Source organism: Stegodyphus dumicola, chromosome 3, assembly GCF_044657685.1.
Source record: "Stegodyphus dumicola isolate Sdum_Otavi_A_Nest chromosome 3, ASM4465768v1".
Taxonomy (NCBI): Eukaryota; Metazoa; Arthropoda; class Arachnida; order Araneae; family Eresidae; genus Stegodyphus; species Stegodyphus dumicola.
Window position 1 is genome coordinate 270,645,980 of NC_140770.1, and position 22,333 is coordinate 270,668,312.

Here is a 22,333-nt window from a genome sequence, read left to right on the forward strand (position 1 = left end):
TATCGGACTTGTGCATTCATTTCATAACGAACCCGTACGCACGCAACAATACATATTTATATGCTTTTGGTGCGGCCGATTGCAACCAAAATATGAGCTGCACATCTGCATATTCTAACAGTTTCTACGTACAAAATTTCAACGTTCTGAGACTAGTCTTTTTGAGTTATGCGGGGTACGTACGTAAGCACAGATGCCACGAAAAATTCTTTTCAGTATTCATTTTAAAGCAGTTTTATAATTTTTTTTGGTTGGATCATTTATTCTGTCCTTACGTACGGATATCACGCAGAAGCATCGCTAAATTGCATTCGATAGCGGTCAAAATGCGTATTTTCGTTGAAATATGATGCCCGAAATTTTTCGCGATTACAATACTTCCTTTTTACTTCGTACAAGGAAGTAAAAATGAAAATCTTCTGCAGTCTTATGTTTGGTCTTTCTCTTTCCAGAGTAATTGCCAACTATATGATGTGGACGGTTGTTCAGCAGTCCTTTTCATTATTATCGAATGACTGGCGGAATCTACCTCAGGAATATTTTTCAGTCATCTCAGGAAAAAGCAAGGAAACACCTCGTTGGGAGCATTGTGTTTATTCTATTAAAAAGTATTTTGGTTTGGCCGTAGACGCTTATTATAAAAAAAACTACGCCGATGACAGCACTGAAGAATTCGTAAGTGCTAAATGCATTTTTTAAACTTGCATATGCATAGCTCACATATTTTGACAGTTTTATATTTGCGCGTTTTGGCTACTTCTAAAAATGAATGTCTTCTATGAATTATTTTATTATGAGTTGAGCAAAAGGCAAATATGCTATTTTTCGTAGTGAATATGGTTGTGAAAAATTCTCTAATAATGTAACACTATCAATATCTAAACTTATGCGAGTGAAATGCTTTTGAATTATAATGAAATCTACTAAATTATGCTGTTACGCAAAATTTTTAAATATAAAATTATGCATAGCAGCAACCTTAGCTTTCCGTAGATTTGGAATAAAGCATTATCATTTCAACATTCTATCAGACACTTCTTTCTTCACTCAGACACTATCAGATCTCCTTTCTTCAGGAGCAAAAATATTTTTGCAAATGTTGTTTATCTCTTGAGCAAGCATTTTCCCCTTCCTGAAGGAGAAAATGTTTGCTCCAAGAGATCTGCATCTGACCGCCCTTTAAATCGATATAGTGTTTCACAAAATTGACACTGACAAATTAAGATTTTTTTGGTTGCATTGTATGTTTTACTTTGGTACGTTTCGCTTCCATTTAATTCTTAAAATAGCCAGGTTACATATATAAATTTATATATTTGATCAATATTAAAGGAATTAACATATGTAGATAACATGCTCAATGAACAAGTGAAACACATGTAAACACAAGCGAAACACATGGCTCGAATTTCTACCTAGACTGCTTCGTAAAAACAAGAAACTCTACAATGGCGGCATAAAAAATATTGTGGTGCAGTAATCGAATCTGCTACCCAAAGCCCTGTTGTAATCCAGAGTTGAAATGCACTTCTAACTCAAGTTTTAACAGTAACAGGAATTTTAATTAAAAAAAATGAATAGTTGCTGTTAATGATGATGTGGGACTGGGATACATCCAGTCCCGTAATTTCAGAAGTTTGTTAAACGGGAATGTTTGCGATGAACAGCATACACGAAGAGTCATAGTTCTAGCGGGGGAAAATGCCCATTCCTGTTGTAATCCAGGGTTGAAATGCACTTCTAACTCAAGTTTTAACAGTAACAGGAATTTTAATTAAAAAAAAAATGAATAGTTGCTGTTAGTGATGATGTGGGACTGGGATACACCCAGTCCCGTAATTTCGGAAGTTTGTTAAACGGGAATATTTGCGATGAACAGCATACACGAAGAGTCATAGTTCTAGCGGGGAAAAATGCCCATAGCGCTAGCAGCTCTAAAAAATACCTTCCTTTTCTCGCTGCCAATAACCTTCCTAACTCAGGGTTTCGTTACCTCACCCCCGGAGGGGGGAGAAATTCCACAACTCGGACATGCCAAAGGTGGCCACATTCAACGCCACCTAGAGTACAAGGACAGAAAGCTCCCTTATGAGTCATCCCATTTAGGCTACTGAAGTTACGTTAGTGCAAAGACCAAATAGTTTTGGAAACAACTTACAATCCATTTTTTTTTACTGTTGACGTTTCTTTTAATTTATTAATTACTTTCCTCCTTTAAAGAACTTGCAATCTTGATTTTTAAATTTAAATTTAATTCTTTTTAAAGTAAATACTAATCAATTAAAGTTACGTTTCAGCACAGCAAATGTTAAAACTACTTTTTTCTGAAAGGTGTGGTAATTATTATCAAAACTATATTATATATTTTTCACATACATTAACTATACTTTCACCTTATTTAAAATATTTTAAATAATGTCAGACATAGAACTTTAATATTGACAACACAATCTAATGTAAAATCATTTGTAAAGAAAAAATTCATTTCACTGAAACAGTTCAACTAATTTTTTTTTATTATTATTCATACAAACATAAATACGAACTCCTACTCAGAATCATAAAACTAACAAAAGGATGAATACAGTTTGAAAAAAATAATGCAACATACAGTTAATTTTAAGCAAAGAATCTGATCTAATAAGCAAGATTAGAAATGTGGAATTAATTCAAAATTATTCGATTTGTGGGATTTTGTACACATTTTCTACATTGATCTAATAGAAAGTACAAAATCTGAAAAACATTTAAATAAAAATTCAAAACATAAATTATAATTGATAAAAATAGCTCATTTTGAAATTTAAAAAAAAATTACAAGAAATAAAGTTTTATTAAAGATTTTGAAGTCATTTACAAGAACTAGAGTAAAATATATCTATAAGGACCTAATTATAATTAAAATAAATTATGATACAAAATATATTGTCATGACGAGTCGAATGAATAGCAATTTAGAGATTTGAACTGCTTCAATGGTTACAAAAATTAATCATTTAATCATAATTAAGTAGTAGCACTGTCTCTGTTCACAAAACAGACTAATGGTTGAAAATTAATTATTATTTACGATTTAAAAAATTTAGAATTAAAAAAGTCTCTTTTGAAGCTATTAAAAAATTGCAGATATGTCTTTAAAGCTCAGGATGTTACTACTAAATTTTCATATATTATTTCTGCAATTTTAGACTAACTGTAAATTACATTAGTTACAATAAACACATTATCAAAGTTGATAATTTTCTTTTTTTACAAGAAGGTTTTTGTAAAATCATTTTTTGTTTTTGTTTACAGTAGTTGTTTAATATCGTGTTTGTAGAGGATTTTATTATGTTTTCAGTTACGAGATCAAAGGAATTCCTTTGATCAAAGGAATCCTCTTTGTGACAAAATATTTCGCCACCTTTCCACATTGCGCGCATGATATTTTAAAAATGGCTAATGGTACATACTTGAAATTTGATGGAATTCTTTATATGGGCACTATTTTCTAACTGAACCAAAAATCTGATGAATATTTTAATATTGAAAAATTTTATGGACGAAAATATTACAATTTTTTTAATAAAATACATTTTATAAATTCAACTCAAAATAAAATAAAAATTTAATATGAAATTTTTAGAATTTGAAGTTCACATTAGTTTCCAAATGTTATAAAAGCTATGTATTAAATATGGTATTAAATTATGCAACAGAATGTTTTAAACTGTGCGCGCAAGGTAGAAACATGCCGAAACATTTTGTCACAAAGCGGATTAAATTATAAAAATATTTGTGGCAACACAAACTTTCTGATTACTATTTAAGAAAGCAGCTATATTATGTAGTTAGCTGTAAACAATTGGAAGTAATTTCTTTTAAAATAAATAAGTTATCCCAATTCTTGCAACAGTCACATATTCGAAGATGTTACGGATTTTAAGGTGTATGAGTCCCCTTAAAGAGTCCAATCCGAATAATCAAGGATCTGTAATTACTGCCACATACGCCGTGTGATAGTAGGCAGCACTTCCAAACGTGATGTTCACGTTTAACTTCATATATGTCATATTTATCACCAGACGCAGTCTGGAGTGTAACACAACATAGCGTCCAAATGAGTTTATCTTTAATTTGTTGAACTAAATCCTTGCCAATTATCGAAATATTAGCTCCTGTTATTGAAAAGAACTCAATTGATATGCCCATTGATGCATAGTCCATTACTGTTGCCACTCACCGCAGAAATCTTTAGCGCTTTAAAATGGGGCTTTTAATAGCAAACTCCGGTCCGCAATATGGTCATTCATTTTTTTCTGCGTCCGTCCTGAATAATGGTCTTATTTTCAGTGCCCTGGGGTGTTCTGCAATTCTTTCGCACGCTACCTTCAACTCTCAGTTCAGGTTTCTTATCACTGTTTTTCCATCTCATAGCATTTAATTGTCTGTTTAAATCGTCTTATTGTTCGTGCTGTGGGGTGTTCTGAAGTTCCTTCGTATGTGGCCTTCAGCACCGCAGTTCCAGCATTTTAGGGTTTGTTTCCTTCGACTCCTATTCCGTCTCAAGGCACTGACTGTATTGTCAAATCGTCTGTTTTATTTTGTATGCCCTGGGGTGTTCGGCAGTTTTTTCGTATGGGGCCTTCAGTACCACATTTCCAACACTGTAGAGCCACTTTGTTCTCACTCCTACTCCGTATCAAAGCATTGACATGTCTACATAAATATTCTAAACGAGCCATCAATTTATCGACTGGCTCGTGGACTCACACAGCTCTGAATGGGTGGAGATGTCTTCGAGTTGCTTGCTGGGCTGCCTCGAATTTCATGGCATACTCTAGAGCATTTTTTATGTCCTTGACACAAGGCACTCGCAGAGCTTTCTGTATTTCAGGATTCCGGATTACGTCGATAAAGTATTGCAGGGACAGGATTTTCCTTGTATCTGTCGGGCACTCCGAAAAAGCGAGGTGAAGTAGCCTTTCAACATTCGTGACGAGCTCCTGGAGTGTTTCGGCGGGCTTCTGTAAACGGGATTTTAATTTACAAACCTTTCTCCCCAAAGCGCAGCTCCAATGCGCCGGACAGAGGTTTGAAATCTAGCCTTTTGTTTTCGGGAAGAGTCTCAAGGATATCTGTGCGTCTGCTCTCACAGAAGCGGCGAGATGACAGGCCTTAGCTTGGGAACCCCATCCATTCGCTTCCGCCACTATAGAAATTTGTATCTTATACACTTACTAGGAGGACTTCACATCATATGTGATTAGCTTTAGGGGCGAGCAGGCGTAGGTAAAAATTTAAAACCATCACTACTCCTCCCTGACGTCGCTGAGAATTTCTTGAAGGTATCAACTTCATTGGCGACCGCAGTAAACCCGTCATCAATCTGCTGTTCCACGGCAGATACTCATCTTCTATTTGTTCGTTTACAGAAGAAACTCTTTCTTCAGTGTGTCCAACTTTATTTTCAACAGCTTCAATTCTGCCTTCCATACCCTCGAATTTGTTCTCTCTTAAGCAGATAATTTTTCTTTTCATCTCCTCTTGGCCTGCTCCAGATCTTTCTTGAACCGTCTTCATTAATTCTTTAACGGATTCTTGCCCGCTTTATCCTCTTCCTGACCAGTTTCCATTTCTTGTTTAACAAAATTTATGGCTCCTTCCATTTGTTCTTGAAATGCAGCAAATGCAGTTATCAACTGCCTTAATTATTCTTCCATCACTCTAGTGACTGGTATTCAACTCCACTCCCCACGCCAAAAAGTGTTGCATGCGTACGGCTTTCTAATAGATTGAATGCACAAGTCCGGTAAATAGTTAACAAAATTTATTCCTATCGTAAGAAATATAACAGAACGCTGGATTATTCCTCAAAGACATTCATACAATATCTCAATATCGCGTAATAAAAACAGTAGTTATATTTTAAGCTACTAAAACATTAAATAGAACACAATCCAAAGCGCAAAACTCATCCGATCTCACCACGAATTCACTACCATCAACAAACAACAGTTATCTAAACAAAAACTAATAAACAACTAAGCTGAGATGTTCTTGTCTGGCTTTTATAAGCTTTTTATTCAGCCATAAGAAGCTTCTGGTAATTTCTATTTTCTCAAGGTTCCTGGAAAGTAAAAGCAATTACGAGATGTCTATTTATTGAATGCGCGTGCCCAAGTATTCTTACTTTTTCGGCGTAGCTTTCTCTTAAAACACTTCACTCGCTGCATTGGACGGGCAAACGAATCAATTTTAAATACGATTCTATTAAAAATAGCAAACTAGATACAAAATACCGTAACAAAATACATTTTTATTTGTCTATATCAGTTGTGTAAGATTTGACTAGTAATATTTACATCTGTTACAACGTATAAGAATATGCAGACACGCTTACGTATCCGACTTTGAATACTTGCATTATTCTTCGAAGTACTAATTAGTACCTCTGGTTAAACGCATTTCGTAAAAATAGGCATATTTTGAAAATTTTCTTAATTTTGCCCACAAGTGTATAACGAAGTATTTAGTAATACAACAGCCGCATAAATATATTAGTTTCTTATGCCGTTACTAATATTATGATATGGTAATCGTGATTATAATTCGAATGTTTGCCTTAATTTTATATTCTTAATCTGAATCCGAGGATTTATTACCTGTTGTTAAACGATATTAATTTTCACAGTCATTTTCAAGCAGCCTAAAGAGGTTTTCATAGATTTCTAAAATGAAAGGAGTATTCATTTATTATTTTTATATGGAGAAATTATGTTATGAAGCAAATCCTTATTATTTAGATTTTCTGTAGCAAGGAACATGTTTTTATCTTTTAGGCAGAATTCATGATTGGCTATATTCTTGAGTATCTCCCAAGTATGCTGGAAAAAACTAATTGGCTGAGTGAAAGAACTAAGACTGCAGCCGTAGAAAAGGTTTTGTAATATTCACTTTTTATTTATATAAATACATTTAATAGTTTTTTATGAAATTACACCTATTTTGTTACACGTTTCTTATGCAAGAATGGTGTAAATCCGAAAGGCAGTGACTATAGGGTGTCTCTAGTAGTTGTTGCTAAAATTAACATGCTTGTCTGTCATATCAAGACAAACAAGACTTGCCTAGAATTCTACGTTCGAAAAGGCGAACAGTGATCTCTAGCAAAGAAGTGTTAATTTGACCTTTATTACAGAACATGGCTAGATCACAGGAAATGTTCAATATTCCTTCTATTCGTCACAATACATGCTTCAGAACATCAGCGCATGGATTCATGGGCACATTCAAATTGTGCAGTTGCGTCGTTTACATGTGCCGCCGCTTCCACGATCATGGAGACAAGTTCCATGTTCTATGTTACGATCGTCGCCTACAGCATGGACTTCATGTATCTCCACTAATAGAAATCCAGGACAGTGAGATGGGGAGATTGCTGTGGCTATGCAACTGATTCGCCTCTGCCAATCCAGCGATTAGGATATGTTCTATCGAGGTATTCCCGCACAGTGCTGTTAAATTGTGCAGGTAGTCATCATGCTGAAACCAGAGGTTTCGGTCTGCATCTTCTGTCAGTCAACTATCAGATCTAGGAACACTCTTTCTAAAAACGTGCGATAGACTTTCCCGTCGAGGCCAAGTCACCGATGTTGCAACGCTGGTGACTTCCGTGTGCACTTGTACACCTTAAGGTTTCATGCGACCACACGTGTATGTTGTGCATGTTTAGGACACCGTCACATGTAAAAATGGCTTCATCGGAAAACAAAATCCACGATGGAAAATCCAGCTGTGCGACAAGTTTGTGCAAATACCAGTATGCGAATCCAACGCATGGGGTTTAATTATCATTCGCACAACGCCTGTAATGTTTGAACATGGCAGGGATGTAGCGTGTCCTCGTGCAGTATGCGTATAACGGTGGAACGATGTACGCGAAACGCGCTCGGTTGCTCAGAGACTCGTTTGCGGTCTCGCCTGAACCCATAGCAGAGCTTTCTTTGCGACAGTTGCGCGTGTAGTGCATTCTCGACCATTCTCGACCGATATGGCTACTTGTTTGGAAAGTTCTTGATTTTTGCAATCTGTCCAAGCAAAGCACGAATTGCTGACGTTTATTTCGGAAGCGCTAAAGGGACATTCGTGCCGCGGCCTGTCTATTTCCATCTGTGGAACCATAGATGTAATGCATATCGGCCAATTCTGAGTTAGTAATTCTTCATTCTTCTACAACAAGCTTTTGACTCTCTCATAAGTTTGCGAACATCGCCCTCTAGCTGTCGCCATTCGTAGTTTCGGACACGAGTTACTATGTAAATCTTGTTTGTCATGGTATGACAGACTAGCATGTTAAGTTTGGTAATGACCTTTTGAGACATTCTGTACATTTTTAGATTAGAAGATCTGTTTAAGTTTTCTCATGCCTTAGAAAACGGCATCAGAACATAATAAATAATTCTGGAAAACTAAAGTTATATTAAAAAGCAATATATCAGCAATACAGTCCAATCAAGCTTGGTTTTCGAAAGCTAGAAGGACAACGAACGCACTAGAAGCCTTAGAAGAGGTATGTATGAAGATGCTGCTGAAACTGAGTAGTCTAAGTTTTTGCGGTTGAAATTGTTATCATTACCTGAAAAAAAAAATAAGAAAAACAATACAGATCCCACTGATGTGGTGTAAAGAAATGTTCGTAAAGTAGGAGATACTTCCACTTAAAACAGTGGTAACAAACAAGAGGCTTGAAGGATAATATGCATTATCCTAGGTCGTTTTCTGCGGTCTTCGGGAAAATTAACAAACATTTAGAGTATTCGAATGGGGAAAAGCACACATGGGCTGTTGCCCGAAAGGAGGGATAATTTGATGAAGGATTTTCAAAGGCCAACAGGTTCGTGTTCACGTCATGCATTGGAAAAAACACAGAAACTAACCATGCAATAAATCTGAATGCAGTTCCATTATTCAACCGTCAGCCATTCATTAGGCCACTGGTGGGACCAAAATTAACAGTATTTGTCATGTCGTGTTACTTATTCTTCAGATTAAAGAAATTTCACAGCAGATTTTTCAAGTACTGCATTAATTTTATTCATGTATGCGATAATGGCATGACACTGATTATCACTTGCTTTGCTGTGTATTGACTAACAAGAGATGAAATACACCTGCATCTTTCCCTTGTAAGGTGATATGTAACACTTTTGTATTCAAAGAAATAACACGTTTCCAAGCAAGTTCAATAACCTCTTTCTTTTAGAAACATTTTTCTATTTTTACTTCCTTGCACAAAGTATTGTAATCGCAAAAAATTTCGGGTATTATATTTCAACAGAACATCCATTCTGATCGCTATCGAATACAATATAGCGGTGTTTTGCTTCACATCTGCACATAAGGACAGAATAAAGGATTCTTTTCTCAAAACATGATTCATAAAGAATTTAAAATGGATCCAGAAGAGAATTTTTCGTGCGTACGTACACAAGTAAGGATATATGTATGTATCTCTTTTAACTAAAAAAGAAAAACAGTTGAAATTTTGTATATAGAACTGCTATAACATGTAGGTGTGCAACTTCCTTTGCACACCTTTTTTACTTTTTGATTGCAATCGACTGCATCAAAAGTACAGAAATACATATATATATATATATCCATTCTGTTATTCGGCTCTGTGAGCTCAGTACTTTTTATTTTTATATATTGGTAAACTATGCAATTTGTGCTTTAAATATTAGTGCATTAAGTTGTTCTTATGTTCCTGTTAAGGTTTTTATGCCTTTGGTTAATATGCATGCAATATATGTACGATTATAAACAAATTAAAAGTTGCTTAAGTGCAGCTAAGCCTTAGATTTTCTTACCATAGCAGCCATATTTGTTTGCATATGAAATTCAGCATAATAGTGAATCAGGTTACTTTGTGCACATTCAGTTTCTTTTTGCCGAGTGGAACCAAAATAGTTTTGTGCTCCGAAATAGTTTTGTGCTTTTGTGTTTTGAATTCCGAAAAGTTCAGTTTTGTGCTCCGAAAAATCTGCCTTCGTCGAATAGCTTGTTTCTGCGTAGAAATTGTTCTTTCAGTTGTATTAATTGTATTTTGTGTTTTATGTTTTTCTATTTAATTATTAATTTTTAATTTTTAATGAAGATATCTTTAAGTTTTATGTATTTTACCTTGCCGCGAAGTGAGAGCTGAATTAATTGAATGAGAAATATATCTGTAATGAAATTCAAGAAAATGAGTTTGAATGAAATGCAGCAAAAAATGATTATTATTTAATATTCCGTGCAAGAAAGGCATGTGATATACACAACAGATTTTGTTTTATACCAAGATCATGTGAAGAAGGTAAATAACTACAATACTATTTATATAAATAAAGAAAAGTTATATAATAAATGACAAATATATACCCACTGAAAGATGATAAAATGTTATTAACAAATAATTTGACTTGCGCTGCTGTCCAACTATATATTCGTACGGTTTTGAATTCCGAAAAGTTTAGTGAATATCATACGGAATAATTTTTACTACCATTTTAATTTGTATCATAGTTCCAGAAGAAAGTTTTAATTTTAATTTTTCTTATATTTTTCTCCAGAAAAATTTGACGTGACAATTATTTGATTAAATATATATATATATGCCATCTATTTCCTCTACATGCATTTATATAATGAGAGATTATATACATGATCTGTAGATAAAACATAGGTGCAATATCTTTTAAATCAGGAATGTCAAACTCATAGGTACACTTGGGCCAAACAAACAAGGTTTAACTTTAGGCGGGCCGCATGATATATTTCTTCAAAAATATTCTAACAATATCACAAAATGTCAAACGTTTAGCAAAAATCAATTCAAAACAGAGAAACTAATTCTATCTCACAGCGAAATCGCTACAAATCAATCACAGCATTAAGTAAACAAACAGTTCGCTAGAACTACAGCTACTACTGAGATGAGTTGTTTGTTCTCGGCTTTTATAAGCTTTATAATTCATTTCTCGAATATACTGGAAACATCTATAAATATCTGGATTTTTGTGGATGGCAACAGCAATTACGAGATATCTATTTATTAGGTATTAAATGCACGCGCTGTTCTATTTTTAACCTTCCAACGCAGCTGTCTTTTCAAAAATCGTCTGCGTTGCTAAGGCAACATGAAGCAAATCTAATTACAATTCTAAATAAAAAAAAACTAAATAAATAAATAACTATGAAATCCGTAACAATATGAATTAAGTAATAATTAATAATAAAGCAAAGTGCATGCACATGCATGCACCATTATATCGTACAAAACTATGATTGGAAAACTGAGACCATGAGTTCGGCCACATTCGGCTATCGGGGGATGCGTACAAGTTCTGAGTGCACGTGTCCCCCAAAAGCAGAAGGTAGCTGAACGCAAGCTACTCACATGCATTTGTAATTTAAGTAGCGTGCATGTCAGCTCGCTGTGAGTAATATAACAACACTGAATGTCGTTAATTACTTAGCAGTAAACATTTAATTTTTTTCTTCGTCGATATGTTATTTTATTATTATATATTATTATTTACCGATATATTGGCCAGGCCGCAAAAATATTTGTTATGGGCCGCATGCGGCCCGCGGGCCGCAAGTTTGACATCATTGTTTTAAATGAATGCATAATTTACAAACATATAAGAACAAATAAATTGAGCTCTCTGAGCCGAGTAACAGAGTCAATACATATATACATATATTTATATACTTTTGGTGGGGCGATTGCAACCAAACTAGGAGTGTAAAACTACATATTATAGCAGTCATATATACAAAAGTACAATGTTTTCAGTCTACTCGTTGAGTTTTACGAGATAAATACCTACGGACGGACGCGACGAAAACCTTTCTTCTGAATCCCTTTTAAATCATTTTTATAATTTGTTTGAGGAAATAGAGTTCTTTATTCTGTCCTTACGTAGAGATGTCACGCCAAAACATCGTTCAATTACATTCTACAGCGGTCAAAATGGATATTTTCGTCGAAATAGGATACCCGGAATTTTTCATGATTACAATACTTCCTTTACTTCGTACATGAAATTAAAAAGGTATCTCAGAATTGTCTGTGAAGTCCTATACCTGCAGATATGTTTAATAACAAATGTACTAATTTATCTTAATTTTGTAGGCCACTGCATTAACTTATCGGATTGGATTACCTGATGTGTTTCTGAATGATTCTATTGTCTCTGATCAGTATAAAAATGTAAGTACCTTTTTAGTATAGAGATTTTCTGAAGCAATTAACAAAACAATTAATGTTTTAATCTATTATTCGTATATTTTATTTCCTTCTACAGTTGCAATTTGGCAACGAAAATTATTTCATGAAAATACTAAAAGTGCGCAGATGGTTAACCTATTCCTCGTTGTCTAGTCTTCGAAAACCTTTTGTAAAAGAAGCGTATGTATTTATTCAACTTTGCTAACTTCATAATTGATTTGATTTCTTATCAGCTCCTTAAAAATATATTTCAAATATAAAATGTTAATCAGAAAACCTTTGATAACAATTATGGTATATCTAATCAGAAGCAGCTAATGTATTTTCTTCTTTCATTGCACCAACTACCTTGAAAACAATGCAGGGAAAGTGTCAATTACTACTTCCCCTTTTTTATGGTTTTAACATTTATTGCATCTTTCATATACTTTACCACTGTGTTTCGGACTTTTTTATTATTCCATATGGTTTTTTTCGAATTGAATGCGTTATGGATTCTAAACGTATTAATTTATTTTATTTCTTGATTATTGATAGTTCTTGTTGCATTCGTTTTTTAACTGCATTTTACTTTGTATTTATTCATTTACCTCTCTCTCTATATACATATACATATAAAGAGGAAAGTCTGTGTTTGTCCTCTCATAACTCTATCACTACTTTAGCTATCGTCACTGTCAATTAAAAACTCGGAAAAACGATAATTTTAACCCTAATTTTTCCGAGTGAAAGCAGTCTCGGAAAGATGGAGATGAAAACCTGCTTTATTTCGAAAGCTGTTGCCACTGCTCGCTTTCAAATCCTAGAATTTGCTAATGAAAAATTTCTAAGTTTTAAGATGAAATAAAAATAGCATTGCCAAACAATAGATATATTATTCCCGATTCCAAAAATTCGTGGGAAGCCATTTCGACTATTTCCATTTTCGTATGACTTAATTCAGCCGAAATATTAATTAAAAACTCTGATAGCGCTAATTTTTGCACTCATTTTTTCGAGCGGCAACAGTCTCGCGCGTTGATGATTTAAAATGATTTATTTCGAAAAGTGTTGCTCGGCTCTCTTTCAAATCTTAGAGTTTGCTAATCCAAAATTTGTAAGTTTTACAAAATTTTTCAAAAGGAAGAAAAATTGCTGTTTGTGTGTTTGTTTGTTCGCGTTTTTGATTTCTGACCGATTATGATGAAAGTTTTGCCACATTTACTCGAATAAAATTGAATATAGGGGAAATATTCGATGGAACTTGAGCTTTTACGACCAAAGACGAAAGAAAGTCATTAAAAACTGCGTGCCATTGTTGCTGATAGAATGAGGAATAATTAACTTATTTTTCTATCGAAATTTATGTGGGTTCCATATCGCATCCCACTGAAAAATGTATGACTATGAATCGTACGTTTTGCATCGTTATTAGAAAAGGATTACCGCGGTATCGTTCTCTACGTTGTTAGATGCATTACTCTCAATCTAACTTAACTGGTATCGGATACTTCCGCTAGTATGTATATAATATTAAGCTTCCTTTTGTATTTGTGATATGCCTGACCTAACGTTTTTGCGTTTATTGTTGCAAAGAACAAATAGATAAAAATGATAAAAAGGCAAGATCATTAAAAGGCAAGATGCAATTTGTTGTTTATTTTCCGCATCAACTGCAATTAACGTTTGAGATGGAAACAGCCTAACTTTCTCAGTCTGCTACTAAAAATGAAACAAAATTGGCATGACCATAAGAATTTTTTTATTTACACAAGGTTTCTGCAATACCAGAATTTTTTTCTACATTTAAACGCAAAGAATACCTAAGGATTTAGAAAAGAAATTTATTTTTGTAGTCAGATATATACTCTCATTTAAGATACGTTTAAAACGTTTCAGTTTTGAATGAATGAGAAAACGAAATTCTTACATTATTTCTATGAATGAATCATATTCAAAAGCTTTCTTTCCAAACTTCAGTTTTTACTTAATAAAATTAATGTAACGTATATGAGAATTCTGTTACTAAAATGTGGAACATGATTTTTCATTGAAAACTAATTATTTGCAGATGGATGGAACATACAAGAGAAACTGACGCAAATGCTTATTATGATATATACAGGAACCTCATTGGTGAACATATTTAATTTTTATTTCATGATTACCTTAATCTTATCGATTTCATAAGAATTATTATAAGCTTCTATTTAATTTGCTCCCCATGTTTTACATTGAATGGAATACTGTCATCGACTATCAGCCTTTCAGTGATAAGCTATCGAGTTCAAATTTTGTACATGCACTGCTTGTCGATGACAATGCAATGCAGTGAAACCACGTTTTAAAAATTTGATTTAGATTATTTTATTGAATAGTTAAACGATTTTTCAAGCATATTTTTGTTTAAGAGAATAGTGAACATTGAATTTTTTAAAAATTATTATCATGAAGATATGAAATTTCGCAATCATATTTTAGCCTAGTTATATCAAATAATTTTAAAATATTTCTGGCTTATTAAATTTTAAAATAAGTTTTAATTTTATTTTTTTTCAAAATGCTCCATGCGTCTTATTTTTTAATTTCTTGTTACTTTTGTCTTATTTTTATTGAAAATGCTTTTGAAACTGAACTTGGTATCAATTTGTGAATTACATAAAACGTTAATTTTTAATTAATATTTCTTTTATGCATGCCTAAATTTGGGACAAAATTTCGCACTTTAAAGCATCTTAATTGGGATTTTATTCCCTTTATGATTTCGCCCTGAAGAATGCATATCAAATTTTGTTATACAGGGGATTCAGAATTAATCATCAATATTTGGTGGGGAGGTAGGGAACAGGAAAAGTAGGAGATTTCACACAAAAATGCATGGGCGCATATGCCATGTAGTAGGGCAAAATGACCCCAGTTCAATGATGGAAAGGACACATAAGAAGGAAGTTGTAAGGGAAAAAAACATTTATCTTACATGTAACATTCATTTGCATCGGTTTTTTTTTTCAGACTTACAAGATGTGCTCGAACTGCCAACCATGTCTAGAATGCACGACTCACAACTTCGTTGCATAGACAACCGGACCTTCTGGACTATACCTGGCATTTCCCGGATGTTTGCGACAGCAACCGATATCCGTGTTACAAGGTCCGTAGCAGTATCAACAGGGGTCTCATACAACATGTTTTTCATAGCACCCTATACAAAGAGTGAGTGAGTGAGTGAGAGGTTATTGGCGCAAAACCAAAGATGGTTATAGCGCGCCAAACACGAAATGGGATGATTACAATTGATCAAATTAAAATACAATAAATAAAAACAAGTGGACAAATGTACCAAATCCAGAGGATGAAGTCATATAAAAACAAGTTAAAAGCACACATTAAACCGTATACAAAGAAATTGATTGGACATAAATCCGGTGAATGTGGTGGCCAAGAAACCGGTTCACCGCGAGCAATGCATGGACCTCCAAACTTTCTGTTTAGGTAAGCACTCAGAGCATTTGCGAAATGTGCAGGTGCGCCATCATACTGGAACCACATTTGCCGGATAATACCATCAGGAACCTCGTTCAGAAGAACCGGTAGCACAGCCTGAAGAAATGTCAGGTACTTGACACTGTCCAAACGGGACGGTGGTAAAAACGGGCCCAACAAACAGGCACCAACAATCCCAGTCGACACATTGACAGCAAAACGTTGTTGCGCAGCTCCATGTCTTGTACCTTGTGGGTTCTGATGAGCCCACACATGCGAATTGTGTGCCTTGAAGACACCCTCTCGAGTGAAAAACGCTTCATCGGTGAAAAGGGCAAACGTTGGGCAATTGGAATCAATGGCTGTTTTCTTCATGAACCACTGACAAAAAAATAGCACGCTTGGGATGGTCGTCTACTGCTAGTAATTGCACTGTTTGCATATGAAACGGATGTGACGTTTCATCGTTTAATATCAGCTACGCTGTTGCTTGCGAAATTTCAAACCGCCTAGCCATATCTGGAATATCCACTAGGCTGCTCGTAGATTTCCTGTAGAACAGCTTCTTCTACTGCTACAGTCCGTGCCGATCGGTGCCCCCCTCGATTAACATTGCTAGCAGCAAATGATTTTGTTTCATACAGTTTTCGATGGATAGGTAAAAACATTTGATGCTGTGGCACAGGGCAGTTGGGGAAGCGCGCTGCATACAATTGCCTGGCTCGAAGACATCTTCCTCCTCCCACACCGTAAGTTGCAAGTTCATTCCACGTACACCGGTTCATGTTACTTCTGAAAAGTCATCTAGTCGAATGACGACTGATTGCACGCAGAATCATCGCTTCACATTCAGGTACCAACTACTAGCGAGATATGACCTGTAAATCAAATGATGTCTATGGCCTTTCACTTTGATGTAATTAAATCAGTGGGTGCACATACACCGCCGGCCGCAGGCGAGAAAAAGAATGACCGAAGTAAATCATCAATGGCTGGAACTAGGTGAAGTAAGCGCTGGTAAGCAGTAGATCTTAAAGCAGTAGTTCACATTTTTTCAGTCCAACAAGTGCAGTCCTGTGGTCGATCAACATCTTCTTACTCTTCAGATTCGTCTAATTTCATCAATGTTATTTGCAGCGTTAAAACCGGCAAATAATGTCTCTGCTGTAGTGTTAGCTTTATGGATCTTTTTCTACTTATGAGATAATTATCCTAAGGAATATGTTAACTTGTTTATCTCTGAGCCAATCAAATGCTACATTTGCTTCATCCGGCAGAGGCTCGGACGTTTTCTTCAACTTCTCGCTGTAAAGAGATTTTTCGGGCTTCTTCTGTTTTCCTTCAACTGATTGCTCGCGTCAAACAGCTGTGCTTATGTATGAGTTGTGTACATACAGCGCCCTCTACACCAACACGAGTTCGTCTGCATCCATGCTTCCTATGTGAAATCTGCTTCTTTTCCTATTCCCTACGTCCCCAACAAATATTGATGATGAATTCTGAATCACCCTGTCTGTATACTCAGGGAACCAAATTACAAATTACGCTCTTTCTGTACAAAAACTAAAGCGCATGGAACATTCTGAAGATATCAGGAAAATTTTATTTTGAGAAAAATACATTTTAAGAATATTTTTACGCTTACCTTTAATACTTATAGTATGTTCCAATACATATCTTTATTTAACATCAAATATTTTAATATTGTTTTATTCATGCATAAATATTTTTCATTCATAAAATAATCGAAGGGTGCAAAATACTTCAATATTATTTTGGAAATTTTCTCAAACAGCTTCGGTAAATTTAACTAAATATTTGTTTTAAGCTATGAATAATCCTAAAAATTTTCCTGTTGCATAAGGTTCTCTTCTTTATTTATATTTTCATTATCTCTAACTACTTGGCTAATTTTCTTTTATCATTCCTCTTTTCTTATATTCGTGGTTTTCCCCATGTGTAACTTGTATACGAGCCAGTTTCCCTTAGAAAGTCCTCCACGAAGGCATCCCTCCCTTTAGGCAGATAGCCCTCGTGTGCTTTGCCATAATTGAATAGCCCTAGACGCCTTTTCTTATATTCCCTCGGATACTTCTTTTTACTCTGAAGTATGTAACATTTTTATCGCCATTGTGAATAAATACTGAACATGAATTTTTATCTTTTTACTCCATACTTTAAGTGTTTAGAGAACAAACTAAGCACATAAAAAATTTACAGCTTGCCCCTTCATCAAACAGAGCACAAAAAAAATCTTTTCAGTAAAATTTGTAACGTTGCGCGCCTCCAACTTGCACGCAACCAAGAGGTGACTGTGGAAACTGGATAAAACACCGAGTCTTGTGAAGGGTTTAAGTCCCTTTTTATTCAACGTAATAAATTACAATTGCGTGCTCTTGACGCTTACAGACGGCGCCAACTCGGCGGTCAAATAAAAATAATAACCTGAAAAGAAATTAAAGACAATATTCTAACTACGAGGCTCTCTAAAATAACTAACTCACCGCGTTTTACAATACCGCTGCTAATTCAGCAGACTTGAAGCTCACTTGAACGATTAACACTACTTCCCGCCAAGCACATAGGCCGAAACGCGGGGTTCTTCAATTTCTCGCTAACTACCTCCGCGCTCGTGAAGTAAGAATATCACACACCGAACTCGTTTCCTTCTATTTAAATCATAATACTTCCGCTGATAATTTGAATCCTTGCGCGTTCTAGTCAAATTTACATATTCTGGCATTGGCAGTTCCAGGGGAAAGTAAGGCTTGACAGGAAAGATAGTTTAAACTTAAAATAAATGTTAGTTAAAATAAATATAAACCCTACATTTGCCGCTGCCAGAATTTGGAAAACTTGGAAGCAGGTCCTACAAACGACCTGTTGTAAGTTTCTCTAATTCTGAACTAAATGGCGAGAACCTCGTTCACACACACAAAAAAAAAAAAATCTTATGTAACAAATTATATACTAAAATCCTGTTGATCGTTATAAAGCTCTCTTCTTACAGCAACTTTTCCTGGACTTCATCAATCAATCTTGGTCTTTCTTTCCAGCATCTGGAAGGAATAAGTATCAGTATCTTTTTACATACATTATAATTTACACTTTCTTGACACAATAAATTTTTGTTTTTAACGATTCGTTTTTCTTAGTTATTGCTTACTTCACATTCATTCAATTTTTCAAGCATTAATTTAACTTTACCCTGGCTCTCCACCATGTGTGGTGTCAAACGGGAATATTCGTGTTTTAGTCTTACAACACTTCCCCTAACCACCATGATTTGTTAGAATTCAACAACCAAATAGACACACCTTACTCGACATTCTACAACTCCATGAGCTACTTTAATAGTCTTAAAAATTCAAATGTAGGTGGAGAACCCTACAAAACACATTCATTCTAACTTCCCCCTCATTCATCTTTAAACATGCAGGCTTTCGCTCTAAAGCATGACTTTATCTACAATTTAATACTTAAATTTTGACTTCATTGCTTTTAAGCATTCACTTTTAGCATCTACAATTTTATGCTTTTGACTAAATTCTACTTTTACATAACATTCAAGTATTTATGTACATTTACAAAATTTTAATACATATGATTTTCACAATTTACCATAAAATGAATAAGAGAAAATAAATTTTTACTTTACTCATTCTTCGCCAAGCTGGCGGCACTGAAACTAAAATTCTTATTAATACAAGAATACGAAGTTATTTTTATCTTCGGCCAAATTTTGGCTTTAACATAACAGAATTAGTCTTTCGACCAACAGAAAATGCTTGTTTTTAGCTTTTACACTTAAAGAAAATGATACTTTTGCCTTAGCTAAATAAAGTAAAACAAAACTAAGTCTCAACCGAGACATATTGACTTTCGTCAAAGCATAGAACTTCGTACTTATGCATAACATTTCGGAACAAAAGAGAAAAAAAAATATAGAAGGTTTTAACTTATCTTTGAGTTTTCGATGCTTGAAACTCCGTCATTCGTTTTTCACAAAATTGATCCCAAGTTAGAGGTGTCATGGATGTCAATCTTCTCCTTATTGATCTGCGAGTGTCGTCCCCGTTGCTCTTTCTTTTGCGTCCTCTACATGCTGACCTCTTGACGGAGTAATCGTCTGGTTGTTGGCCTTTGCGTTTCTGCCTGGGACAGCTGGTCTTGACGTCTTCCGGTCTGGAGTCCTTCTTGAATTTCTTCTGTTCCTCGTATTTTTGTGCCTCCTGTTGCCGTTTCAGTTTCCGGAACGGCGGCCTTGCTGGCACCTGACTCTGTGGCCGTGTGCGCGTTCTCCTTGATGTATAATTTTTTCTGCAATCCTTTGTAGGTGGTGTTTTTCTCTTTACCACGGTTTCTTTACCCGGTGCATCTGTATTTTTGTTTTTCTTAAACGCTGGAGTTTGAAAATTATTTTTTCTTTTTGATACCGACGTCCGGGTTGTAGAAGAGCTAGGTCTCTCTTCAGTTCTCTGTTTCTTGGGTGGTGGAATAGTTGTTATTGTCTCTGGACCTTCTGCTTCGTTTAGACTTGAGTCCTGCAAGAAACTTTTAAGGATTTCAAAATCATTTGGATTATAGTATTTTTTCACCTGGTCGGGACTTGCTTTACAGATTTCCCCTCTCTCGTTCTTAAGATATAAGACTACTCCTTTGATTTCCTGAATTACATAGGGGCCTTCAAACTTTGGAGCTAGCTTTGCCATAAAATTGTCTGGGGCACTTGATAAAGAAAATTTCCGCTTCAATACTTTATCCCCAACTTTAAAATCTGCTTCACGGCGTTTTCTATCATAATATATTTTCTGCCTATTTCTTGCCGTATCCGAGCTTTTAAGCGTCTGATCAATTAGCTTTTGCACATCTTTTTGTTTAAACTCCTGCTCTCTTTGTTGCACAAAGAATAATTTATCTAAAGGCGTAATTAATTTTCGGCCTAAGAATAATTCTGCTGGAGTTTTTCCCGTAGTATCGTGATGTGCCGTTCTTAAAGCATAAGCTAATTCATTTATGTAGCCATCCCAGCGCTTGTGATGTGTGCTCACGTAACTGCGAATTATTTTTACTATGTTTTTATTAACTCTTTCTGCTATGTTAGCCTGTGGTCTATACGGAACCATTTTGATATGGCGTATGCCAAGTCCATTGCATATGTTTTCAAATATTTGACTAATGAATTGTTTTCCGTTATCGCTAATGACTTTTATCGGTGCACCGTATTTTAAAATGTATCTGTGTAAGAATGCATCTGCGACTGTTTTGGCTGACGCGCATTTAAGTGGAACAATTTCTGTCCATTTTGAAAAATGATCTACTATTACTAAAGGAAAACGATTTTTATTTAACTCGCTCTGGGGGAAGGGACCAAGAAGATCTATGCCTAAAATTTCATTCGGAAATGTAGCGCGAATGCTATTTAAGTACCCGGCCGGGCTGTAATTAATATCATTTATTAACTGACATTGATTGCAGGACCTGACATACGCCGTTACTATTTTGTATAATTGCGGGAAATATACCGCCTCGCGTACCCTTTTTATAGTCTTTCTGACCCCTAGGTGGCCCGCTGTTTTTTCTTCGTGCAACTCCTTCAAAATGCTTAATCGAAGCGAGGCTGGGATGACTGGCTTATACTCAAGATTTTCGTTTGTTGTTTTCGTATAGAATAATAAATTATCTATTATTTCATAGTTTTTTGCTCTATTTCTTATCGCATCGATATCTGTATGCTCAAAGCTTTCGGGGTCTTTCAAATAAGCATAGATATTTCCAAATTCAGGATCAGCTTTCAGTTCAGTAATAACCGTATCTCTAGAATCTAAAATTTTTGAAGTCAACACAGCGCATTTAAGTTCATTTCGTTCATCGTCCAGTTTTATACGAGAAAGTGCGTCAGCTACATTGTTTTCCTTACCCGGTTTATATTTTATTGTGATATTATATTCTTGGAGCTTTAAAGCCCATCTTATTAACCTGGGCGTTAGGTTTTTCCCCGCGTAAAGTCTACCAACAGCCGCATGATCCGAAAAGACTGTTACTGGCGATTTGCCGAAATAAACTCGAAATTTGTGTACAGCCATTAATACGGCTAATGTTTCTCTTTCTGTAGCTGTATAATTCCTTTGAGTCTGATTCAATGTTTTACTAAAAAATGCCAGAGGATGGTTATTTTGCATAAAAACCGCACCCACCGCATAGTCTGACGCATCTGCTGCAATTTCCAGGTTTTCGTCCCCCTCCGGGAATTTTAAAACAGGGGCATTAATGAGCGCTTCTTTTAATCTTTCAAAAGCTGTGTTAGCTTCCGCTGTCCACGTAAATTTACCCTTTTTTCTTTTGATTACTAAGAGTGGTTCAACAATATTAGCGAAATCTATTATGAAAGATCGATAGTAAGAACATAACCCAAGGAAGGAAGAAAGTTTCTTGGCGGTGTTGGGCGGTGGGAAATTCTTAATAGCTTTTATTTTTGAATCTTGCGTTTCTATACCCTTTTGCGAAATTTTATAACCGAGATATTTAAGTTCTTTAGTTGCGAACTTGCATTTTGAGGCGTCAATTGTAAGACCGGCCTCTTTTAATAATTTAAAAAATTGTTCTAGATCA

The 22,333-nt window shown here is 35.1% G+C and overlaps 1 protein-coding gene across 1 annotated transcript in view; it reads left to right on the top strand.

Annotated features, from left to right (window-relative positions):
• The first annotated feature begins 456 nt into the window (after window positions 1-456).
• Window positions 457-22,333, top strand: part of LOC118191218 (neprilysin-2-like) — a 52,233-nt gene continuing 30,356 nt past the window's right edge. The window contains exons 1-5 of the mRNA XM_085814141.1: window positions 457-675; window positions 6,822-6,920; window positions 12,164-12,241; window positions 12,336-12,439; window positions 14,310-14,374. Coding sequence (XP_085670267.1) covers window positions 469-675; window positions 6,822-6,920; window positions 12,164-12,241; window positions 12,336-12,439; window positions 14,310-14,374 — 553 coding nt within the window. The 5' untranslated portion in view covers window positions 457-468. The remainder of the gene's footprint in view (window positions 676-6,821; window positions 6,921-12,163; window positions 12,242-12,335; window positions 12,440-14,309; window positions 14,375-22,333) is intronic.